At 42.7% G+C, this 24,701-nt stretch overlaps 1 protein-coding gene across 1 annotated transcript; it reads right to left on the bottom strand.

Moving 5' to 3' along the window:
- Positions 1-7,866: 7,866 nt before the first annotated feature.
- Positions 7,867-20,091, bottom strand: LOC141097377 (uncharacterized). The gene is made up of 4 exons (XM_073584506.1): positions 19,435-20,091; positions 9,567-9,742; positions 8,751-9,178; positions 7,867-8,469 (listed from the first exon to the last, which is right to left on the bottom strand). Exons 3-4 carry the CDS (start codon positions 9,174-9,176, stop codon positions 7,924-7,926), a joined length of 972 nt encoding a protein of 323 aa, XP_073440607.1. The 5' UTR covers positions 9,177-9,178; positions 9,567-9,742; positions 19,435-20,091; the 3' UTR covers positions 7,867-7,923.
- Between the last annotated feature and the right edge of the window lie 4,610 nt (positions 20,092-24,701).

Here is a 24,701-nt window from a genome sequence, read left to right on the forward strand (position 1 = left end):
GTATATATATATATATATATATATATACATATATATATATATATATTGTGAGGTGCCAAGGGGAGAGGTACTAGAAAACAGGTATATTTCTCCCCGTTTCATTTCATATGTCTCCCTGTACTGATGATGAAGCCAGTTATTTCACTGTAATCCAGTCCAGGTTTCCTTAGTGATCAGCATGGAAAGGACTGGTAGTTCCCCCTCCACTAATTCAATCCAGGTTTTGGTTTCCTGACTGGTCCAGCTGATATAATCAGGAGGAGCTGGGATCTCTCAGTCTATCTCTGGTCTGCTGAGCTGGAAGCTGACACAGTAAGATTACATGGACTTGTTTGCTGTTATATAGGTTTATTTTGTAGTTAGCCTGCTATTGTTAGTTAGTGGCCAGACGGCCTTAGATGTTTTATTTCATGTTTGGCATGTGTAACATTGAATAACGAGTGTGCACAATAAATATGCCATGTCCATATTCATGTGGAACTTGCTAGTCTGCTGAAGTGACTTCATAGCCACACGCTTGTGCCAAAGCAAAGATCCCAGCTGAGCTATCTCTTCCCCACAATATATATATATATATATACTCGAGTGAGTATGAGCCAAGATTTTCAGCCCTTTTTTTGGGGTTGAAAGTCCCTCTCCCGGCTTATACTCGAGGCATATACCGGGGGTCGGCGGGGGAGGGGAAGCGCAGGTGTCAGAGAACATACTCACCCCCTTCTGGCGCGGTCTCTGCAGCCCCCCTGCTTCTTTCATGGTTTTGGTGCCCCAACTCTTCCTGCGTTCAGCAGTCACGTGGTGCCGCTCATTAAAGTCATGAATATGCACATATTCATGACTTTAATGAGCAGTACCACGTGACCACTGAAACCTGGAAGAACAGGGGCACTGAGACCATGAAAGAAGCAGGGGCTGCAGAGACCGTGCGCCAGGAGGGTGTGAGTCTGTCCCCGTTCCGCCGCCGCGCGCCGCTTTGTCCTCCACGTCCTTTGACTGTGACGTTCAGGTCAGAAGGTGCGATGACATAGTCAGTGCGCGCCCTCTGCTGAACGTCACTGCAAAGACCCGGGAGACAGAGCGGCGCACGGTGGTGGAACAGGGACATGTGAATATTGCCAGTGCCGGGGCCCTGAGCCAGCGAGGACTCTGGCACCTGGCCCACATAGCACACCGGTGTCCCCGCCTGCTCAGGACACCGGCACCTGGCCCCCAGCGACGAGAGGTGAGTATGTCGTGTTTTGTTGTTTTTTTTTAATAGCAGCAGTGGCAGCAGCATATGGGGGGTATTTATCTATGGAGTATCTTCTTGCACCAAAATTAACCCTTGTGGAGCACCACCCTCGGCTTATACTCTAGTCAATAAGTTTTCCCAGCTTTTTGTGGCAAAATTAGGGGTCTCGGCTTATACTCGAGTATATACGGTATATTAAATAAATAAAATGAAATTTAACTATAGAAATGGGGTAATTCAAAAAATCTCAAATCCAAGGAAGCGAAAAAATAATGTGTCCAAAAGATGGGAAAAGAGAAAACAAGAATAATACATATGAGCGAGGGTTTTTTTTATCCTTATTTTCCCCTTTTTCCTTTCATTCTTCTTTGTTCCTCACTCATATGTCTTATTCTGGTCTTCCCCTTTACCTCAATAGAAACTCTATTAGACAAATGTATGACTTAAATTTTTACGTAAAAGTTGCAATTTTTTTTGCACAATACCTGGTGGAGTGGGCATTAAAATGGGCAAGAGACCTGAAAAACAGTTTAATTCATCAAAGCATAATATAGTAGAGTCCTATTACAGAATATCAAATTATGACCACCATAGAGAAATACATAAGCATGACAAAATTTCAATTCATTATCAAAAAAGATCCGGAGTCTAAAATGTTAATCTAAACCGATGTGAACTGTTGCCTTCTTCTGTATACTGTACTTAAAATTCACCACCACAAACTTTTAAAACATATCCCTTCATTCTGATGTCCAGGGAGCGGTGTTGTGTACGCTCCACAATGACACGGTAATTTGGAAAAGCCAAATATATATTTTAAACTGAACCTATTATCAAGGCTTAGGGATGGAATTGATTAATATAGCAATGTCCTATCTACCCATGGCAGCCATTGTTTTATCTATCAATCCAAGGAGGGTAATAAATCACCCGCCAGGCTTAGACTGATATAGCATCCAAATGAAGGTAATGCAGGCAGATGTTATCGGAAATCCTAACACGCTATAAATAAGACCGGGTCCGTAAGAACTTAAAAGTTGTCACTAAAAAGAGGGAAAAAAATTCTCACCCGGCCAAGAAGAGCATCTGATAAAAGTTTAATTGGACATGTAATGAATTGATCAATAATGCACAGAATTCCGGGCCGATGAATTTTCTAATGATCTCACTGCATTTTATGATGAAGCGGTAGAATGATATGTAGTTCGCTCTCTGCACTGATCAACTATTCCAAAGTTAGACATTACTAAAAGTAAAGCAACGCAAACACATAGACGTATTAATTCTCAAGGTTACCACACGAAGGCATTTACCAGCATTGCAGAGATTTATTTTAAGATATTTAGCGCGACTGAATAATGGGTTGTGAGTGGAATTTCAAATGAAGGTTCATTTTCCATGTCTCGTTAGCTCCCAGTACATCTTGTTCATTTCCATTTTCTTCAAGCGCGCAGACCGCTCTATAAAGGGGGATCGGTTTTAAGAGAAATAGCGATTTGTCATGTTTATAATGATCGATGGGAGCAAATAGCGTTAGCATAGGACAAACAAAGAGCGTCGATGGACAATTAGATTGTTGGGTCATTAGGGAAAATCTGACTAATTAAAGCAAGGATGTCCTTAGAGCATGCTGTCTGTCTACGTAAAGAAAGACTATGTCCAATCGGTGGTTTCATATACCCAGCATAGGTCACCTAGCAGTCAGGCACATCTTCGTTAAATGCTCAATATATGTACTTTTGAGTCTAGCCATTAAGGACATTACCACTACTTAGATTAGATACCAATGACCTTTCCCTCAGATACTGATCAATATCAGTATGGTGAGGGTCCAAAACAAAAACTGGCACCCCCCACTCTTCAGCTGTTAGCCGAATGAAAACTGTATATATCCAGAAAATCAAGGATCTTTGCACTCTGCAATGCAGATCAGCTCATACTGAACTTATTTAGACCCCCACTGATCTGATACTGGTGATGACCCATCCTAACAGGAACAGTAGTGAACAACTCCTTCAAGGAATGGAAAGTGAGCATCATTGCAGAAGCTGCTCTTCTTCTGTATATTTCAATGGACTTTTATTCATGAGAAAAGGATATAGTTGGGTTTGGAGAATTTCATTTGGCATATATCCTCTAGCTTCTTTAGGATCATAATGCATTGCATAATTGGACAACCACAAATCAGATGGTCAAGAAGTAGGAGACGAGTAGCACAGGGGCATATATTTTTGAGACTTGCTCCTCTAGACCTTTAGAAACTTCCATTTTGGAAAGGCGGTGGTAGGTTGCTCTAGACTAAAGGTTTTTGGGAACTTGCTTTTTTTCTTAAGAACATTAGTGTTTTTCATTCAGTAGAAGAGGGAAAGTAAGTGCCTTTGGAGCACAGAATTTTATCTGCACATCATGCATTTCCCAGTATGGCCTACACAACTCTTGTAGCTTTTAGACAAGAGAGGTGAGTGGCTCTAGAACAATTACTTTTGTACATTTCCTCATCTCTTTCACAGACTAAATTGCTTCCATTAAGTAGAGTAAAGGGGGTTTTACACTAAGCGAGATCGCTAGTGATATCGCTCAAGCGTCACCGATATTGTGACGCGACAGCGATCACGCTAGCGATCTCGTTAAGTGTGAAAGGTAGCAGCGACCGGACCCCCCGTCGGCTATCGCTGATCGTGCTCGAATGTGCAGGTACATTTTTCCATCGCTGACGTCCCGCTGTCCAGTAATTATCGTTGTGTTTGAAGCTTAAAAACGATGAGCGACATCAATAACGACGCATGGCTCAGCGACACAGGCGTGACTTACCAGCCACGCCTCCTCTTCCCTATTGGTCTTTACAGCGCTGACAATGTGCGAAATGTATCTGACAAAAAAGCTATAAAAGACAACGCTGGAACGCCTCATTCAACACTTTGTTCCCATGCATAGTGGATGTTAACCGGTTTGGCTTAAACGTTCCAGTGTGAGTCGCTACAGCGTTTATATTTTAACGGCTTTCACAACGCGGTTGCTTCGGCGTCCCTATTGCAATCGCTATTGCGCTTTTATTAGTGGATTCATTTTATTCATCAAAAGAACAACTCTGTTTGCCAGGTATGTATTTCAATAGTAACATGCCTTTTTTTTTTAGAGTAATACTGTTATTGATTATTGTGTTGGCTTTATACAAATGAAGCTCTTGTTACCAAATCGTCTATTGATTTTATTTTATGTTGCAGTTTGTATATCATGAACGGCGCAGAGCGTGCTATTGTGGCTGCTGCTTTGGTGTTGGAGGCTGGTCGGCTACATGAAGAGGCACAGATGCAAGAGAGGCGGTCCAAAAGAAAGCGGCGCATGTGGACCAGAGAGTGGTTGGCGAAGAGGTCCGAATTCTCACACATGCAGCTCTTAAGAGAACTGCAGGAGAACAATCCTCAGGATTTCAAGAACTATCTGCGGATGTCAGAGGACTCTTTCAAATTTTTACTAGCCAGGGTGACGCCATTGATTGAAAGGAGAAATACCAAAATGCGAGCTGCTGTGCCGGTAGACGAACGATTGACCGTGACGCTGAGATTCCTGGCCACCGGACGATCACTGAAAGATCTGCAATTTTCTTCTGCCGTTTCTTTGTCACTGCTCAGCAGTTTGATTCCTGAAACATGCAATGCCATAGTTCAAAGCCTCAGGAGCTACATCCAGTTTCCAACAACAGTGGCGGAGTGGAAAAATATTGCCTCTGATTTTGAGCAGCTTTGGCAGTTCCCAAACTGTGGGGGGGCTTTGGATGGTAAACATGTGAGGATCACCCAACCGCCGAACAGTGGATCCTATTTTTACAATTATAAGGGCTATTTTAGTGTAATCCTTATGGCCCTTGTTAATGCAAACTACGAGTTCATAAATGTTGATGTTGGCATGAACGGCAGGGTTTCAGATGGTGGAGTGTTAGAACATACACTTTTTGGAGAGCGATTAACCAATTGTGACCTGAACCTGCCTCCCAACACAGAGACAACCGGCAACCTCAACTTTGTTTTTGTCGGTGATGAAGCCTTCCCGCTGCATGCCAATCTGCTGAAACCGTACCAACAAAAAAGTGTGACGGAGCAAACACGTATATTTAACTACCGTTTGTCAAGGGCACGAAGGGTTGTTGAGAATGCGTTTGGCATCATGGCCAGCCGCTTTCGGATTTTCCACACACCCATAAACCTAAAGTTGGAATCCATTGACTCGGTCGTTATGGCTTGTTGCGTGCTGCACAATTTTCTGCGGCGCCGTGATGCGAATGATTACACTCCGCCTGCCTTTGTGGACTCTGTTGACACTACAAATGGTCAGGTTCTTCTTGGTAGGTGGCGCGACAATGATCCCGCAGTACCTGGACTTCAAGCACTGGCAAGGGGAAGAAACCGTGATGATGCAAAGGCCTGCAGGGACCAATACTGCCAATATTTTAATGGGCCTGGTGCTGTTACTTGGCAGCATGAAATCTAGACAGCAAAAGTGTTTATTTAACATGTTTATTTCATTCTTGTGTGATAAAAACAACAATAAATTCACATAGTTGCTACTTTTCAAAGTGTTTCTTGTTTTTAAAAGAAAAAAAAGATAACATAGCCCTGCGACACAGTATCAGCACTGTAGCGATCCGTTAAGACGCCATTTTACAACCGCCCTTAAGTGGACGCTATAGCGTCACCGATAAGCGCGCAGTAGTACCATAACTAAAAGTACGCAGTAGCGTCACCAAATGAGGCGGGAAAACGTCGTGACGTCACGACGTTCTTGTGGGCGTCCCTGCTGCGTAGTGAAAGCAAAACAGGAAGCAATGGCTGGTAGACAGAGAGCTACACCTTGGGGGGAGGCCGAAATGCGTTTCCTGGTACAGGAGATGGAGAGGCGCGATTATGCGTGTGGACAGGCGCATGCACACCCCATGAGACACAAGCGGGCTGTGTTGCGGAGGATCAGGCGAGGACTGTTACGCCGGTTCGGAGTTGAGCGCAACACAACGCAAATCAGGAAAAAACTGGCGGATCTGCGCTTTCGATCAAGAGACATCCTCACCAGCCTCCAACAACAAGTGCGGAGGGACCGAGGTGAGTGTTCCACATAGTATGTTTTAAATTTTTTTTTTTTTTTTTTTTTTTTTTTTTTCAACAGGGTTTACAGTTTAAAAAAATAAATAAATAAAATTTGATTCGCACATGTGAAATTGCACAACGCAAATATAGGTGGTATTGCGCTCAGTTTTGATTTTTTCCAAACAGCGGCGCACGCGGCGGCCCCAGCCCCATCAGCACCTGCAGCACCAACAGCCCCCGCAGCACACGCAAGCCCGGCGGTGCAAGCATCTCCTGAAGCAGAGTCCGTAAGTGTATAAAATGCGTTTGCTCATGTTTTTAGTATTTTTATTGGGTTGAAAAATACAAGAATAGGGGGGGGGGAAGAAGTCATGGTTCACATAAGGCGAACGGTAAATAAAAACCAAAGTGTTTTCCAGGGAGGAAACAATAATGGAGTATTACAATACCGTTTCATTTTTTGGATGTTTTCACCGCTTTGGAAATGTTCAATGCTCAATTTCATATTTTTAGATACCTGAGCCCGTAAGGACCCCCTCGCCCCCCTCAACGCCTCAACCACAAATTGCTTCCTCCACTTCATCCCCAATTGGTGTGTTTTCTCCAGTATCACTCCGGGAAGCTGGAGCAGACTCGACCTCCGGTAATCAACTCTTTTTTTTTTTTTTTTTTTTTGAAGCATGTGAGAAATTATAATTTGTGTAACAGTTGCTGGCATATTCTATATTTAGACATTTTCTTTTCTAGTACGTGTTGCCACTCGACGTGGAAGGGCTGTTATCTCCTCATCTGAAGAGTCAGAGGCGGCACAAAAACGTAAGTGTTTGACCACAGGCATGAACCGTATGCACCCATCTGCTGCCACTTAACACTATGGCCCCATATTGCGATCCATAGGATATGGCCCCATTTGCTACCACACCCACATTATGCCACCATATGCTGCTCCACATACTATGGCACCGTATGCATGCACATTTACAGAAACGCCATCAACAATGTAAATTTCCTCAACAGAAATACCAACCTTACCTGAACTCTTGGCAGCACACAGGAGGGCGATGTCTGCGTTACACCAACTCGGAGTGATGCTGGACCAATTTGTGGCAGCCCAACCGCAGGGTGATAACATTTAATTTATTTTTTTTTTTGTTTAAAAAAATTGTCTATGTCATGTTGACATATGTTAAACTAAAATGGTTTGTTTAAAAATCAGTCATAAAGAAAGAAATTAAAAAGCCTAAATAAAAATAAAAAAAGAAACTGACACAGTCAGTAAGTTAAACATTAAAAAAATGTTATTTCGAAAAAACAATTCAACCTCTCATGTGGCACCTTTTTTGGTCATCGTTAAAGATATAAAATTACTATTCTGACATAACACACTTTTAAAGATGGAACACTCCACGTAACAGGATAATTGCAGGCAATAAACTACACACCAGACTAGGAAACCTGTCTTTATCGCGTGGCAAACCACTTTTTGTCTCAGTCTACAAAGGACTTGAAATTGTGGTCATGTGTAATGCAAAAATTTAATTTTCAATTTTTATTTTTTATAAACAAACAAAAAGGATAGCCAAACAATTTTGTTAATACAACAAGTAAACATAAAAACTATAATTGAGTGTAACAAAAGTCAGAGTCATTCAGTTGCTGCCTTCCAGGATTTATGAATGGGCCAGACTGCAAATGTGGGGTTCCAAAGTTCATGCTTTGTATAGGCTGAATCACCCTTCTTGGCGTGCTTGTTACATGTTCTTGTGTCTGCGGCCATGGGTTTATTGACATAGCTTGGGAATCCACAAGAATATAACTGTCTTTAAGTTGTCCAACAGCAACTTTATTTAGCGCTTCAAATATAATTCTCTCAGCCTGAAGCCTTTGCGTAACGTCCAGAGACCGAAGTCTTTCGTCCACCATGTGTGCAAAGCCCCCAATTGCTTGCTTTTCCTGCAGCACCAATATGTTCTTTGCTATATCGACAAACTCTGGAAAAGGTGGAGCGGTGGCCTTTCTTTTTCTACTCACAGGGAGACGCCTTTGCACAGTGTACGCTCCCGCGGACACACTTGCCTCCTCTGCCTCCTCGTCGGTTGGGTTTGATGTTGCAGGGGTTTCAGGAATGACACATGGTGTAGGTGAGACCTCTTCTGTTACATGCTGCAAGAACAGAAAAACAAGGTTAAAACACAGAAAAAGTAAAACGAGTGTTTTCTAAACACATAACAATAATTTATTAAGAGGGGGTGGGAACATTGGTACTGGCTATGTACTGACATCGACAATTTGTAGAAATTATGTTATGATAAACCAATTTAAAATGAAGAGGTATCAGCTGTGAACAAAGTTTCAAATCATCAACTTAATGAATAAAACTCAACAGTACCATGTACATATATATGTATCATAGGTTATTGGAGGGAAACCCAAAACATACTTACATCGACTAGAGGGGAATCAGGCCGTGTCACTGTTTCTTCCTCTTGTGGCAGTGACATAGAACAGTGCATAACCCTGGGGATTTCCTGGTCTCGCGTAAACTCCAGCAAGTTGTAGTACCACAACTTCGGAACATACACTTCATCGGTACCCGCCCCCGACCTTGTAGACTTTTCCACCTTGTTCAATTCCTTCTTGAACACAGTGCGTAGAGCTTGTATTTTTTTTTTAATAACAGCCTCATCAACCGTTTCGCTGGGATGATTTTCTTGATATAGATGTACAAGTTTTTCATATGCAACCTTCTTCTTGTATTTGTTACTGTAGTCTGGAGACTTCACCTTCCAGAGGCAGGGCATTGACCGATACATCTCAATAAATAGGCGTATGAAGTCTTGGCTGTTTGCAACTTGGCTACTTGATGCCATCTCTAATAAAAAAGAAAGGAAATGGTGAGAACTCTTTCATTTAGGTACGGACATACATTTTATAAAAAAGAGTTTGAATCGCATAAGCTTGGTCGCTGTCCTAGAAAAGTATCACGTTCAACAATTACAAGAATGGGGCCGGGCGCGGTTTCAAAACTAAAATGGCTGCTCGGACATGTGCATATGGACAAAATGGACATACACACGATAAAAAAAGAGTTTGAATCGCATAAGCTTGGTCGCTGTCCTAGAAAAGTATCACGTTCAACAATTACAAGAATGGGGGCGGGCGCGGTTTCTACACTAAACTAAAATAAAACGATAAAATAAAACAAAAAAAAAAAAGGGCATACAAAAAAAAATAAAAATTTGGAACCAAAATAAACTTACCTTTGACGGTGTGAAAAATCCGAAAGTTATGGAGAAAAAAAAAAAAAAATTTGCACTGTTGATTCTTAAGATGATCTTAAAAATGGAGGTATTGGAAAATAACCAACGATGATGAGTCTTGAAGAGGGTTGCTGAAGGACGAATAGCAAAATCGAACCAAAAATGCACTTTTGTCTCTAGGGAGAAAAATGCTGGTTTAGAAGCTAACCACGGCGCTCCAGAGATTTAAACTGAAACGCTATTACGTCCTCTTTAATGACGCCGCTGGCCAATGACAGCGCAGCGGTGACCACCAATCGGCGCTTTGGGGGGCGTTGTAAATTAAACGCTGAAGCACGCCCACCGAGGTCTGAATCGTTTTTTGTTTAGTAATGTGAAAGGTACTCAACGAGCAACGAGGTCGCTATGCAGATCGCTGATCTCTCTAGAGTCGTTGACGAGAGTGGACTGTTTGAAAGCTATCTAGCGATCACGTAACGACACAACAGCGATCTATGCCTGGTCGGATCGCTATCGTTATCGCTGGTGCGTTGCTTAGTGTAAAAGGCCCTTTAGACATAGGGGACTCTGGAGCATAAACACTTAATCTTCTCCTTAACTCCTTCATGACAGGACTATTTTTTTTTTTCGTTTTTTCCTCCTTTTCTTCCAACGCCTGGAGAAAAATAGTTGTCCAGTCATTTACAGACCATTTACTTTTACAGGACAAGCTTGGGACCCCTCGGCGGATTTGACAGTCCACGCTGCAAGCTAGATATGGGTAAAATAAACACCGGTGTCCCATGCTACAGTTCATTTGCTAGATGAATGGGCAGTTATATGACCTGGGACATAACAATTTCCTAGGTTGCGATCCCTGAAGCCAACACCCTCAGTGTAACATAGCTCCCCTCTAGTACTTTGCTAGTGACTTTCTCACAAAACTTAGAAATCCTAAAAAATTTAGAGATTAGAAGGAGGATTTGGAGAGTTCTGTTCCAAAAACTAATTTTAAGTTAGCAAGTGTTCACACTATTTTTGTTTTTTTAGCAGTAACAGAGCTATCCAAAATCTCAAATATTGAACACTGGCTCTAGTGATGTATTAACCCCTTAACCCCTGAGGTATTTTCGTTTTTGCACTTTCGTTTTTTTCTCAGTTCTTCCCAGAGCCATAACATTTTTATTTTTCGGTTGATGTGGCCATGTGAGGGATTGAGCAACACTGTTACATCCGGTCACGGTTTTGGCCCTGCACCAAGTTCTGGAGCTGCCCCCAGTTCTGGTCCCTCAATTGCTCCTGCTCTCCAAGCTGCCCCTGTACCTCGGCGAGGTCCCTGTCAGGATCCTTGTTCTCTGTCTGTTCCTTGGCATCCTGCTGTTGCTTCTCTCTCCCCCACTTCCTGGCATGCTGCCAGCAGGCCTCCAGGGAGAATGCAAAGGACGCGCACGTGCTTCCCTCTGGTCTCTTAAAGGGACAGCGCGCATTTTTTGAAAATACCAATTAACCAATGTCAGCGCACTGATTACTATTTCTGGCCACTCCGCCATAGGGGGAGTGCCGGAGCATTGTTTATCTACTCTTGCCAAATCCAGTTCTGTCTCTGTCTGCCTGCGCTGTTATAGAATTTAATTTGGCACTCTGTTTATACTGTTTGTTTCCGCAGAATATCAGTGACCTGTTGTTCGGCTATTCTATACGACATCTGTACCTATACACTCAAGTGCTATCCCGTTCTGCTACTCGCCATCCGAACCCTTGGACAATGCTAAAGTTGCAGGAGCCAACTTCCTTCCGTCTACCCAGAACCTGGCTATCCTCACCAGAGCCAGCTTCATCTCATATACTCGGTGTCCGCCGGTCAGCTCCCACTATATCTGCAATATCTGTTTACCCACATGTCCAGGGTCTAACTGGAGGTAGCACCTGTGACCCTCAGGTATTCCACTCTGGTCCTGTTCGAGGGATGTTACTACGTATACCTGGGGCTCACTAGTTACGCCCCCTTCAGAGCCCCCCGGACCGAGGTCCAGAGGTTCCACTCAAAAAATAAAAAACAAATGAGAACTTCATCACCTATGCCTCCGCTTCCATTCGTTACAAACACCATTAGTTTCAACATATCATGTACTAGAAAATCGCAAAAAAAATTCCAAGTGCAGTGAAATTGCAAAAAAAGTGCAATCCAACAGTTGATTTTTGTTCTTTTTTTTTTTTTTACCGTGTTCACTAAATGCTAAAACTGACCTGCCATTATGATTCTTCAGGTCATTAAGAGTTCATAGACACCAAACATGTCTAGGTTCTTTTTAATATGAGGTGGAAAAAAATTCCAAAGTTTGCTAAAAAAAAATTGTGCCATTTTCCGATACCCGTAGTGTCTCCATTTTTCATGATCTCGGGTTGAGCGAGATCTTATTTTTGTGCGCCAAGTTGACGTTTTTAATGATACCATTTTGATGCAGATAGGATCTTTTGATCAACCGTTATTGCATTTTAATGCAAAGTTGCGGTGTCAGAAAAAATTTAATTCTGTCATTTTGACTTTTTTTCTCATTACGCCGTTTAGCGATCGGGTTACTTTTTTTTTATATTGATAGATCGAGCGATTCTGAATGCGGTGATACCAAATATGTGTATGTTTGATTTTTTTTTATTGTTTTAAATTGAATGGGGCGAAATGGGGTTGATTTGACGTTTATTTTTTTTTATTTTTTAAAACTTTTTTTTACTTTTGGCATGCTTCAATAGTCTAGAAGCTGGGAGAATAGAAGCTGCCATAATCCGGTCAGCTCTGCTACATAAAGTTGTTTGGATGTTCTGCTGTGTGGGTTTCCTCTGGGAACTCCAGTTTCCTCCTACATTCCAAAGACTTACTGATAGGGATTCTAGATTGTGAGCCCCAATGGGGACAGTGCCCATAGTGTTTGTAAAGCGCTTGGGAATTAATGGCGCTATATAAATGAGTAAAATAAATAAAAATAAAATAAAGGCGATGATCAAATCGCCTGTTTGTAGCAGAAATGCTCACTTGCTATGAGCGCCGACCACCAGGCGCCACTCATAGCAATCCGGCAGTGACAACCATAGAGGTATGCTGGAGACCTCTGGTTGTCATGCCAACCCATCGTTGACCCGCTATCACTTGACGGGGTCATCAATGGGCGGGATTTCTGGCGTGCTTGCCAGAAGTACGAGTTAAAATCCGCTATAAGAGATTGACTGCATTTAACAGGTTAACGGCCACGAGTGGGTCGCAATTTCACCCGCAGCTGTTAGGGGCACATTTCAGCTGTCCAAGTCAGCTGACATGTGCTAGAAAAGATGTGGGCTCAGCGCCGGAGCCCACATCAAAGGGAGGGAGTCCGACATCGGCCTACTATTAAGCCCGATGTCGGAAAGGGGTTAATGTATTGATGGTGGTTCTGATGATGTATTCAAGTACCCCTTTTAAATTTTTCTGCCGCCTTTGAGATTGCATGAATTGTATGCAAATTCGGCCCTTGAACGAAAAAAATTTGTACACCCCTGAGTTAAGCTGTGCAGCAGAGCAGGGAGACCCCCTACACTACCGCTCTCTGCATTCTACAGAACTTGTGCACAGGCCGAGGCACCAGCACACGCACTGGATGTCAAAGTCCCGTTGCGGTGATGTTATTCCACCACGCCGGAACTTACAACGTGTTAGTCTGCCCTGTGGACTCGTCAATATCCTGGATTAGGTTATTAAATGATATTTTTTATTTTAATTAAAGCTTGTAGTGTGACTGTGGGGGCATCAGACAGTGTGGGGGTTACTTTGGGGGATCTTGAAACAATGTGGGGTGCCTTAATACATTGTAGAGACTACTGTGGGGGCCATAGTACAGTTTGGGGGCTAATGCCTGTCCATTGTACAGTTTGGGGGATAATGTAGGGGCCAATATACAGTTTGAGGGCTAATGTGGAGGACGTTATAAAGTTTGGGGGCTACTATGGGGGTCATTATACTGTTTTGGGGAGCAGTGGGGTCATCCTACTATGTATAAGGGAGCTGTGGGGGTATCATGCTGTGTATAGCAGGACTGTGGTCCCATCATACTGTGTAAAAGGAAGCTGTGGGCCCACCGTACTGTGCACAGGTAAACTGTGGGGCATTATAATGTGTTTAGGGGAGATGCGGGCCACAATACTGTACATAGGGGAGTTGTGGGCCCACTGTACTGTGTATAGAGGACCTGTTTATTAGGGGACTTAGGGGATATTATTATATGTTAAGTGGGCACTTAAGAAGCATTATTGGGGCACTCAAAGTATGGTGACCATCAAAGGGGCAAAATTAGTATAAAAGGGCTACAGTGGTGGGCATTATAATGTGGGCCACTAAGAGTAGCACAGTTTTTATGCCAAACATCAGGTGCAGTAATAAGGACACGCTAGCAGTGGCTCAGTATTAGGGTATCAGGAGGATGAGGGATTTGTGCAGGTTGGGAATAGATGGGGACGGTGATGGAAATGTACCGTAAGAAGTCAAATGTGTCTGTGTTGTAATCTCTGGCTGGAGAGTCTTGGCTGGAGAAGTTGACTTGTTAGTCTGTGCCAGGTAGAAAAAGACAGGAAAAGTGAATGACTCTATCAGAATGAAAGTCAGCTATAAGTTATTATTTATAACTTTACTATAATCACTTGTATGTTCTCCAGGACTGGAATCTACCAGTATATGGTCACCATATGGTGGCAATATCGGTGTAGGTCTTTGTGTAGAGATTTATTTTCTGGAACAATATGGTCATCTACTGAGGTTCACCTATACCCATGATAAGGGTGCACCACTATAGTTTTAATCAGAGATACCAGTTAGGGGCTCACTTAGATGTTTCAAACCCCGTAAGATGAAACCCTACCTTCTCCTCTGCTTCAGACCCTATATGTCCCACCAAGTACCCAACACTTCTTTCCTTATATTTAGACATTAATGCACAATAAAGAGCAATTGGTGACCAATTGCCAAGGTTCCAGGAAAACTTGACCCACATCTGTGCAGAAATGATGTCTAATTTGTTATTCCTGCTGAATATGATGGCAAAAAAAACCCTTGCCACAAAAGTACTGTAACCTTCATGATCCGGTTCTACTAAAAAAAAAAAACAGAACAAATCTACTTTGCTTCTTAATTTAACCAGAAATATACGCATAATCTATCCTCACAAAATCTTGTAAAAATATGATGTCTTCTGCATTAATACGGTACATAGTTATATCTGACGTATAACGCTGATTTGGCATCAGGTGTTGTGTGCAAAGCTAATGTCACATTATAATACTACAGTGAAGACAATACTGGATAAAAGCAGCTGTGTCCCAAGGAGAGACCGTAGGGAAGTAAGATAAGGTATCAGTAATTCTAATGACCTTTTATGAAAAATCTATTCAAATAACAAATACTTAAAGATCACAATTCCACCACTCTATAGGTTGCCAGCACCATGCCCAAAGCATATATAAAGAAAAGATCTACCTTTAATGTTACATTGTGTATAGAATCAGCAATTGCACATCTTATTTGGAAGTTTTCAGATAATTTTTGTGCAAAGAGAAGAAAATGATATTTTCTTTCCAGAAAAATTACCATTCCTTGCCAACAATAAGAAGGCTAGATACTGTTAACCTTATTATAGATTTATTTTTTTTTTAAAATATATAAATATTAGCTTAGGGTCCTATCAAAGAAAGATACGACTTGTTGTGGCTGGTGGGCTCTCATTGGCCAATTTTTGTACTAAGTACCTTAATTTTAATAAGTATATTTTATATAGCAGTAATGAAGTTCAAATTTCATATATTCAATGTTTGTATACATCTTAGCGCTTACAGTATGCTGCTGAATTCTTACGTATATATAGTTGGGTTCAGATATATTTGGACAGTGATACAAGTTTTGGCATTTTAGCTGTTGTTGGCAGCGGATTATTCACGATACTCTCCAAGCAGGAACAACATGCTTAATAGATCAGGAATAAATCATTTGTGTGTCTCTATCTGTGCCGCATTTACAGCAGGCTGCTTCTCTCATACACATGTAAGGGGAGTACAGAAGCTATCCTGATACTCCTAACTTGTCCCGGTTCATTGTGTATAGTTGCAGAATTGTGTACCGGTTGTTTACTCGTAATGAAGTGTACAGAATCCATTATGTAGAAATGTATATGATTAGAGAAAGTGTAGTGTAAAGTTTGGTCATTAGATGGGGCATTATAGGTGTGCTTAGTATAGGACAAGAGTTCATACGTGTAAATGGTTAACCATAGGAGTGGTTAGCTGGGTTTAAGGCAGGAATAGTTTCTGGTAGATTCAGTCAGGGCTAGGTAGCCCAAAGTGCTTGGGTGGGACAAATGCCCTAGCTATTCAACGCCCCACAACGTTCAAGGAGGAACCCAGGCATCCAGAGTCAGTGGGTCAGCATAGCCTCAGTAAGGGCAACAACAGCATCTAGAGGAACTTGGGAAACAAGAGAAGCCACCGCAGCATCTCAGGGCAGGTCGCTCACCATATGGCAGGTCATTGCTTGGGCTGTTGCCCTCAGAACCGGGGCAAAACGGCTGAGGGAGCATCCCTATGCAGTGAGGCTGGACAGGGAGGATTCTAAGGACTCGTTGGAAATGGTCTGACCCAGGAACCTTCAGTGTGACAGGGAGAGGAGTGCAGAGAAAGATTAAGTATTGTGTAACGTACAAGCTGTTGAAAATGTTGTAACGGATCTGGATGTGCTGCGAAGTCATGAAAGTAAAGATTTCTGTACTGAGTTGCACTTGGACTGTGTCTCTGTTTATTCAGAAGCATCTGGTGGTGACCATTAGGAATGAAGAACAGACCTTAATGATGCAGGGGACAGAAAGGCAAGTAAGCTGACAGTGGAGCGTGATTTTTATGTATTGGAAGGCCAGGGCACACAGGGCCCAATGAACTCAGCCACGACTACGGTCCTTGCTGACATTTACACACAAACACAGGAAAAACAGGAAAACAGTCACATGCTATCCCTGTGTGAGGCTCTGGGAGTTTGTTTTGTTCTAACTTTAAAAACAGCATACAAATCTAGCAACTAACACTCACAGACAGGAATGGAGTTGTTGCACCAAACATATTCCAACAGCTGTTTACCAAAACATAGTCAAGATACAGTTATATAATCAATATAGACTTAAAGTGCAAACTCTCAGCTTTAATTAAAGGGTATTTATCCTATTTGGAACTAGTGTTTAGGAATTACAGCTCTTTAATATGTAGCTTTATGTAACTGGAGCCAGTTCAGAGAAGAGCTACCAGGATGGTGAGCGGACTGCAAACTATGTCCTACAAGGAACGGTTAAAGGATCAGGGAATGTTTAGCATGCAAAAAAAGAAGGCTAAGAGAAGACTTAATACCTGTCTACAAATATGAAATGTCACATTGCAGAGGAATCATTCTTATTTGCACATGGAAACACGAGAAGCAATGGAATGAAACTGAAAGGGAGAAGATACAGCTTTGATATTAGCAAAAACTTTTTGACAGTGAGGGTGATCAATGAGTGGAACAGGCTGCCTTGAGAGGTGATGAGTTCTCCTTCAATGGAAGTCTTCAAAGGTTGGACACACATCTGTCTGAGATGGTTTTGTGAATCCTGTGCTGCATTGAGCAGGGGGTTGGACACAATGACACTAGATGTCACTTACAACTCTAAAGGGCCTGTCACACTAAGAGATATCGCTAGCAATATCGCTATAACTAGTGACGTTATAGCGATATTGCTAGCGATATCTCTGTGTCTGATACTTACCTCCGACTCGCTCCCCCGCTGGTTATCGCTGATTGTGCGAGAACGTTCAGGACTGTTTCTCGTCGTCTGCTTCCTGCGGCGCTTCCTGCTGTGAGGATGAGCGACGCGTGGAGCCGGGCAGGAGGACGCAGGATCGCCTGGTGTGACAGGTAAGTAGCGACCCCCGTCCCCTGCGATGTCGCTGGTGAGATCTGCCTATGTGGCAGCTCACTAGCGACCACTTAGCGATGTACCAGCGATCCTGACCGTGTCATATCGCTGGTCGGGATCGCTGGTACATCGCTAAGTGTGACAGTACCTTAACATTGTATGATTCAATGCTTCTTTTTCAAGGGACCAAAAGTAATTGGAATAGCTCTTTAATGGGCTGCAGGGCCTATTCTCTCTTTATTCCATCATCAATTAAGCAGATAAAAGGTCTTGAGTTGATTTCACCTTTGGCATTTGCATTTGGAAGCTGTTGTTATGAAACCACAACATGCAGACAAAGGAGCTGTCAATGGAGGAGAAACTGATCATCATTATGCTAAAAAAAAAGAAGAGATCAATTACAGAGATAGCAGAAGTGTTCGCAGTGAACAAATCAACACTTTGGTACTTTCTGCAAAAAACGAGCTCAGATCCATTGAACACAAGAGTGGTGGATGATCGCAGAATCCTTCATATGGTGAAGAAAAATCGCTTCGCAACATCCTCCCAAGTGAAGAACACCCTCCAGGAAGTAGTTGTTTCAGCATCTAAGTCTACCATAAAGAGAAGACTTCATGAAAGTAAATACAGAGGATTCCCCACAGGATGAAAACCGTTAATCAGTGGGGGTGAGCGAACCCGAACAGGTAAGTTCAGGGTCAGTACCAAATACCTAGTGTTCGTTACCGAATCCCAAAGATGGACTTTTACAGTAGGTCCGATTTCCTGTTCAGGTTCACCAACCTAATAAATGTTATTGAAAGGCTGCAGCACAGCCACTGAACATGTTTTTAGACTTTGGGCACTTCTGGAGGCATCAGAGCCATGCCCTGGGTACCATCTGCACAGGAAGTGCTCACTTTAAGCATGCTGGGCATACCCACATGTGTAAAGTGAGCATTTCAATGCAATCCTATGGTGGCGGAATCGCCATGATTGCGCAGAAATAATAAACATGCTGCGGATTTTACCACTATGCGATTCCGCAGCGGTAAAATCTGCAGCATTGACACAGCAACTGCGGAATCCCATAGAATTGCATGGGGATGCATTTTAATAGCATTTTTTAAGCATTTCTGCTGCAGAAAAAAAAGCGTCAAAAACGCTTTAAAAACGCAATGTGTGCACACAGCCTCAGGGTGAGCCGCCATGGAGCGGGGGTGCCAACCTCCACTGACAGGCAGAATCTACTGAGGGTATAACAGTGTGAATGAGACACACCCAAAAGGATCCCCCGTATTTGGTACGATAGTCGGCTATATTTTGGCTGCCTGGCTAGGCAACGTTCTTACAGCATTTACGACATTCTTACAACATTCTCTCTCTCTTTATTCTGGCATTTGGCAAATATTAATAATTATGGTAATCCTAACTGACCTAAAACGGGAAAGGTTTATTCTGATTTCATGTCAGATATTGAGAAAAACATGTATATGTGTCTTTTTATATAGGGTATGGAAACTTCTGGTTTCAACTGTATTTCACCCTCTGTGTATTAAAAACTACACAAGTTTGAGCTGACCGCAGTCAGGCTGACCTGAGGAATCATGGTGCCAGGTCATTTTTAATGTGTAAATGCATTTTTGTTCATCATTTCAAAATTAAATGAAAAAAAGTTGAAAAGTTATGACTCTTGAAAGTAGTGGAGACAAAAAACTAAAGTGCAAAATAGGAAAACTGGAAAGTAGAGGCTCATGTTAATAAACTCTTGCAAAGTTTTCTCATTTGATTGTTATGTTTTTGCAATTGTATTATACAGTCACATTACTACATGGAAACACAATACCAGATCAGATCAGTCGACAGCAGCTTGCTGGTGGTTTCCATATTGCAATAGTGTATTTTTACCACACCTCGTATAGTAAAATCAACCTGAAAAAAGGTCAAACAGATAAACTAACCATGTTGCTAGATTTTACATGCGCTGCTTTAATTGTGACTCTCTCTCGGCACATCCGCATCTCACGTTTATTGCCGCAGTAGCACATTCTCGGTGGCTCAGTGCCATCTTTCGGATGCTTTTGTAGCCGGGCGTCAGACTGATTCTTTGCACAGCCAAGAGGATTTGGCTCACTGGAAGCGGCTTTATCTCTCCGGCACCGGACACATTAGGTGGTCGTTCTGAGAGAGAATAAAAAGAACAGCAGGGGGCGCCACAAGAAGCAGGTAACATTAATATCTGCTATTATTATCACAGCGGGGGTCACACACACGGAGACAAAGTAGATAGACGGCAGCATTATCGCCCCTTCTCCTCCTCCTCCTCCTTCCTGGCTAGTGGATGCTGTTTCGGAATATTTACAAAAATAAAATAGTTAGTAAAATAGCGGATCTTCAGATTTCTGTAAAGTCAGAAATATAGTTCTTTAAAGACTTCAATATTCACAGGCACTACCGATACAAAACCTGCAGACAGAGGATTAATAGGAAGGTTAAAGAGGTTGTCCCCTACTTTTACATTGATGGCCTATCCTTGGGATAGGTTAGCAATGTCTGATCGGCCCGGGGTCCACCACCCGGAATCTCCGCCGATCAGATGGCATTGGTGTGGGTGGCAGCCACCGGTTGGAAGTACTCATTTACCAAGCTGCTCCGTCTACTTGTAGTGGCCACCACAGGGTACTGCACATCCGCCTCCTATTAATTTGAATGGTGGCTGTGCTGTACCAAGCCTCCGCCGCTACAAGTATACGGCCAGCTCTGCAAATGAGTATTTCCTGCTGATGACACCGTTGGTGGGGGGTTCCAGGTGTCGGGCCCCGGTTGATCAGACATTAGTGCTGCCGACAAGATCATTATTTTTCTCAGGAGCCCTGGGCTTTCAGTCATGGAGGAGCGGCGGCACGGCTTCAGTCACCACTCAATACATAGTGAGTGACAGCTATAACTGCACCCCCGGCACCGACTGACAGCCGGCTTTCTACTGATGCACTGCCGAGCTGGCTGTCACTCAATTCTGGGGTGTGGTGACAACTGCCGCTCACTATGTACTGAGAGATGATTGGAGCCGCACTGGCCGCATATGTGTGACTGATAGCCAGAGGTTGCCAGGAGAAATAAAGTTCATGTCCTCCAGGCAGTGGAGCAGGTAGAGATCCAACCCCTGAGTAAAAAAAATTCTAAATAAATATTTATAATTAAAATATACTTAATACTGTCAAAAATGTCCAGTTTTTGCTCTTCTTTTATTCGTGTTGCTTTCCTGAGCATTGTTTAGTTTGTTTGTTTGCTTTTGTAAATCTGCCATACAGTTTCAGAGATATGGACCGTTTTATTTAGTGTGCCCAATATGCAATTTGTTATCGTCTTTTTTATGGGGGCTTTCTCACAGGATCCTCTGGGGCGTGTCTTTAGGCTCCTCTGCATAATTACCCTGTGAGCTACACCCCCTTGGAAAAGATCATGAAAAATTGCATCTTAGGCCTCTTTCACACATCAGTCTGTCACCATCAGTCAAAATCCGCCGTTTTGCAAAAAAAACGGATACGCCATTTTTCTTGGCGGATCTGTTTTTTACCATTGACTTGCATTATCAGCGGATCTTGACGGATGGTCATCCGTTTTTTTACAGATCCGCCAAAATTTTGGCGTCCGCAGACATAACAGGACGGACACTGCAACGTTTTTTTTGCTGTCCGGATCCGCATTTGTACACTGCGCATGCCTGGAAGAATTGCCTCTGGTGGAAATTTAACCCTACATGCCAGGTCTGGCGGCTGAGAAAAATTCTCTCTCTCTCGGCACTGGGTTCCTTTAAATTTCTACATTCCCCGGATCCGTCAAAGCAACGGTCCGGTAGCACACGTTGCTTTCAAAACAGATGCGAATCCGTGTCCCGCCATTTTCGCGGATTGCAACTGATGAAAAAACGTATGTGTGAAACAGGCCTTATAAGAAGACAAAACCTAGGAAAGAAATAAAATTAACATATACCTTGCTATATTTCTATCTTAGCTTTTTTCTGTTTAATTTAATGTGAACACGCTCCTACACATTGCAACCTATACCAACTTATATTGCACTTCATTGCTTTCTGTTTTCCATTAAATAAAAAGGTCCATATCTTTGGGATAGAATGTAAATAAAAAAGTGAATTAAATATACAGGGGAGACACAGGAATAAAGTTGGAGCAAAAACAAACCACTTCTGACCTGGTATAACAAGTACTAGGTAAATACACACGTGCTGGTGTAAAAATATTTCATTTTATATTCTACATAGTTTGGCTTCTATTCGTTTTTATTTTCCTGCTAATTGCTGGCTGCAGAATGAGCTAACTGAGATTCTGTCAGTGAGCTTGTTCTGACCTGACAGGGAGTTTATACCTGGTTGATTTTTTTAGCTTCTTTAAGCTGAACTTTGATGCGGTCAAGGGTGTGAAAAATTGTGAAAGACCATTGCACAAAAAAAAAACTGCACAAAAATACATGCATTTAATTAAAAGGAAAAAGTTCTTAAAGACGTCGATTTTCTTTAACAAAGAATACGCATGAGAGCAGCCTTTATGAGCCCCGTTTGGTTGCTTGCAGAAATGCTGCAGTCTTCTAGTGACCCATAAATGAAGGCTGGAGGTTACTCTTAAAGTGAATCTTCCATCACAGTCATCTTCCCGGGAAGCCTGGCCACAATCCATTTCCATGACCTGATTTCCTTGTTCTACCAATCTGCTCCTCGCGCTCCCATATGCTGATGGCTGTAGAGACACCCAGCCATGCATATGCTGCAGATCCATCCTGGTTAGCGCTGCGTCTGTTGCCCTTGATGCAATGTTACATTTACATTTCACACTTTTTGTAATCACTGCAGAAATATTTTACTGAAGGGCGATTAGTTCAAGATATCGCTTATAGGCGTTTTCTCACTGCATATGGACGCCATAGAGAGGGGTGAGCCCTTCCCAAATTCCCTAGTGTGTGCCACGGTCTGTCAGACACGGCAGCTCCATACAGTACATGAATGGTCATGGCTGCCATGTAATGCTACCTTTCCCCTGCAGCTGCTGCAGGAAATTGTGTGGCCGACTGCAGCTACCCTGGGGTGTAAAGAAGCTGGACGGATTGTGCAGTAATCATCTGAGTCTTTTTTATACGTGGATCTGTCAACAGATTTTCTTTATTCAAACTGTATGCATTATTAAATAGCTATTTTAGGCCTGTGGAAGCTGGTGTACTTACTATGAAATGGATGTCAGAATGGACATAAGTACAATGGTATTTTATTTTTGCCCACCAGCCTAGCCTGACTGACAGCTTGTTCTGAGCAGTGTGAGTTCTCAGCAGCAGGGCAGAGGGACACTGATGAGCTGCTAGTTAGATGGGTGGAGATTCAGTAGCAACAGGAACATTTAGGAGCTGTCAATCAGGCATAAATTTTAGATGGATGGATGGATGGATGGATAGATAGATAGATAGATAGATAATAGGTAGAAAGATAGATAATAGGTAGACAGAGAGCTCGTCAGTGACCCTCCTCCCTGCTGAGAACTCACACTGCTCAGAACAAGCTGTAGTTGTCAGTGAGGTTGGAAAAAATGGAATACCGTTGATTACACAGTCATTTTGACATAGATTTTCAAACTAAGTACATAAATGTCGCCAGATAACAAATCTATATATTAATTTAAGCAGTTTGTATTCTGAAACTTGGTGACAGGTTCTCTTTTAAATTGTAATGTACTCCCCTTTGTTTTGTTATACCCACAATAGGTATAACAAAGATCAAAAACAGTGATAGTTAAAGCGACAGTAATCTATTAAAGGGAATCTGTCACCCAATTTTTGGACTATGAGCTGCCGTTACCGCCATCAGGGGCTTATCTACAACATTCTGTAATGCTGTAGATAAGCCCCTGATGTAACCTGAAAGATAAGAAAAATGAGTTATATTATACTCCCCCAGGGGTGGTCCAGGTCCGGTTTTGGTCCAATGGGTGTCGTGGTCCGGTCCGGTGGCTCCCATCATCTAACGGTGACGTCCTCTTCTTTGCTTCCCACCGTGGCTCCTGCGCAGGTGTACTGATTTGCCCTGTTGAGGGCAGAGCAGAGTACTGCAGTGCGCAGGCGCCGGACCAGGTCAGAGAGGTCCGGCGCCTGCGCACTGCAGTAACCTGCTCTGCCCTCAACAGGGCAGGTAAAGTACGCCTGCGCAGGAGCCACGGTGGGAAGCAAAGAAGAGGACATCACCGTTAGATGATGGGAGGCACCGGAAAACGACACTCATCGGACCAAGACCAGACCGCCCCCCCGGTGAGTATAATATAACTCGTTTTTCTTATCGTTCAGGTTACACCGGGGGCTTATCTACAGCATTACAGAATATGTTAGATAAGCCCCTGATGCCGGTGGCCGCAGCTCATAGGCCAAAAATGAGGTGACAGATTCCCTTTAATGATGATGATAGTAAACATAAGAAGCCATATCCACAATGTTCCCAGTATATTCTTGCAGATGTCTTTGATCTAGATCTCTCATATTTTCAGCTGACTGATTGTCATAGGTTGAAGCTTAACCAGGGGAGACGGGATACAGTAACTTGCGAAAATATTCACCACCTTGGCTTTTTCCTATTTTGTTACATAACTATTTGGTTATAAACGTTTTTGTAATGTGATTTGTGTGTGATGCATCAGCACTAAATAGTCTAAGTTAATGAAGTGAGAAAAATATAGGCAAAAATTAAGTTTATGTCTTCAAATAATTAAAAATTGACATGTGTATATGTATTCACCCCTTTTGCAATGCAGCTCCTGAAAATTTCCATTATAAGTCACATGCTTAGTGACAGGACGTCCCCCTGTGTACAATCCGTGTCACATGTCTGTCAGTATATACACTTTACCTTTTCTGAAAGGCCAAAGAGGCTGCAACACCAATAACAAGAGGCAGCACTAACCAAACACCATGAAGACCAAGGAGATCTCAATACAAAATTGTTGAGAAGAACAAGTCAGGGTTGGGGTATAATAAAAAATATCCAGATCTCTGATAATCCCAAGAGCACCATCAAATCCATTATCATCAAATGGAAAGAACATGATACCACAACAAACATGCCAAGACAAGGCAGCCCACCAAAACGCTCAGACTTGGCAAGGAGGGCATTAATCAGAGAGGCAGCACAGAGACCAAAGGTGACCCTGAAGGAGCTGCAGAGTTCCCAAACAGATAC

The sequence above is a fragment of the Dendrobates tinctorius genome, unplaced genomic scaffold (assembly GCF_039654945.1).
Source record: "Dendrobates tinctorius isolate UK_male_01 unplaced genomic scaffold, ASM3965494v1 ptg000084l, whole genome shotgun sequence".
Classification (NCBI taxonomy): domain Eukaryota; kingdom Metazoa; phylum Chordata; class Amphibia; order Anura; family Dendrobatidae; genus Dendrobates; species Dendrobates tinctorius.

Coding starts and splice junctions, on each gene's coding strand:
- LOC141097377 (XM_073584506.1), bottom strand. CDS start 9,176: ATGGCATCAAGTAGCCAAGTTGCAAACAGCCAAGACTTCATACGCCTA. Junction 8,470..8,750: donor CTGATTCCCCTCTAGTCGAT/GTAAGTATGTTT, acceptor CTGTTCTTGCAG/CATGTAACAGAAGAGGTCTC.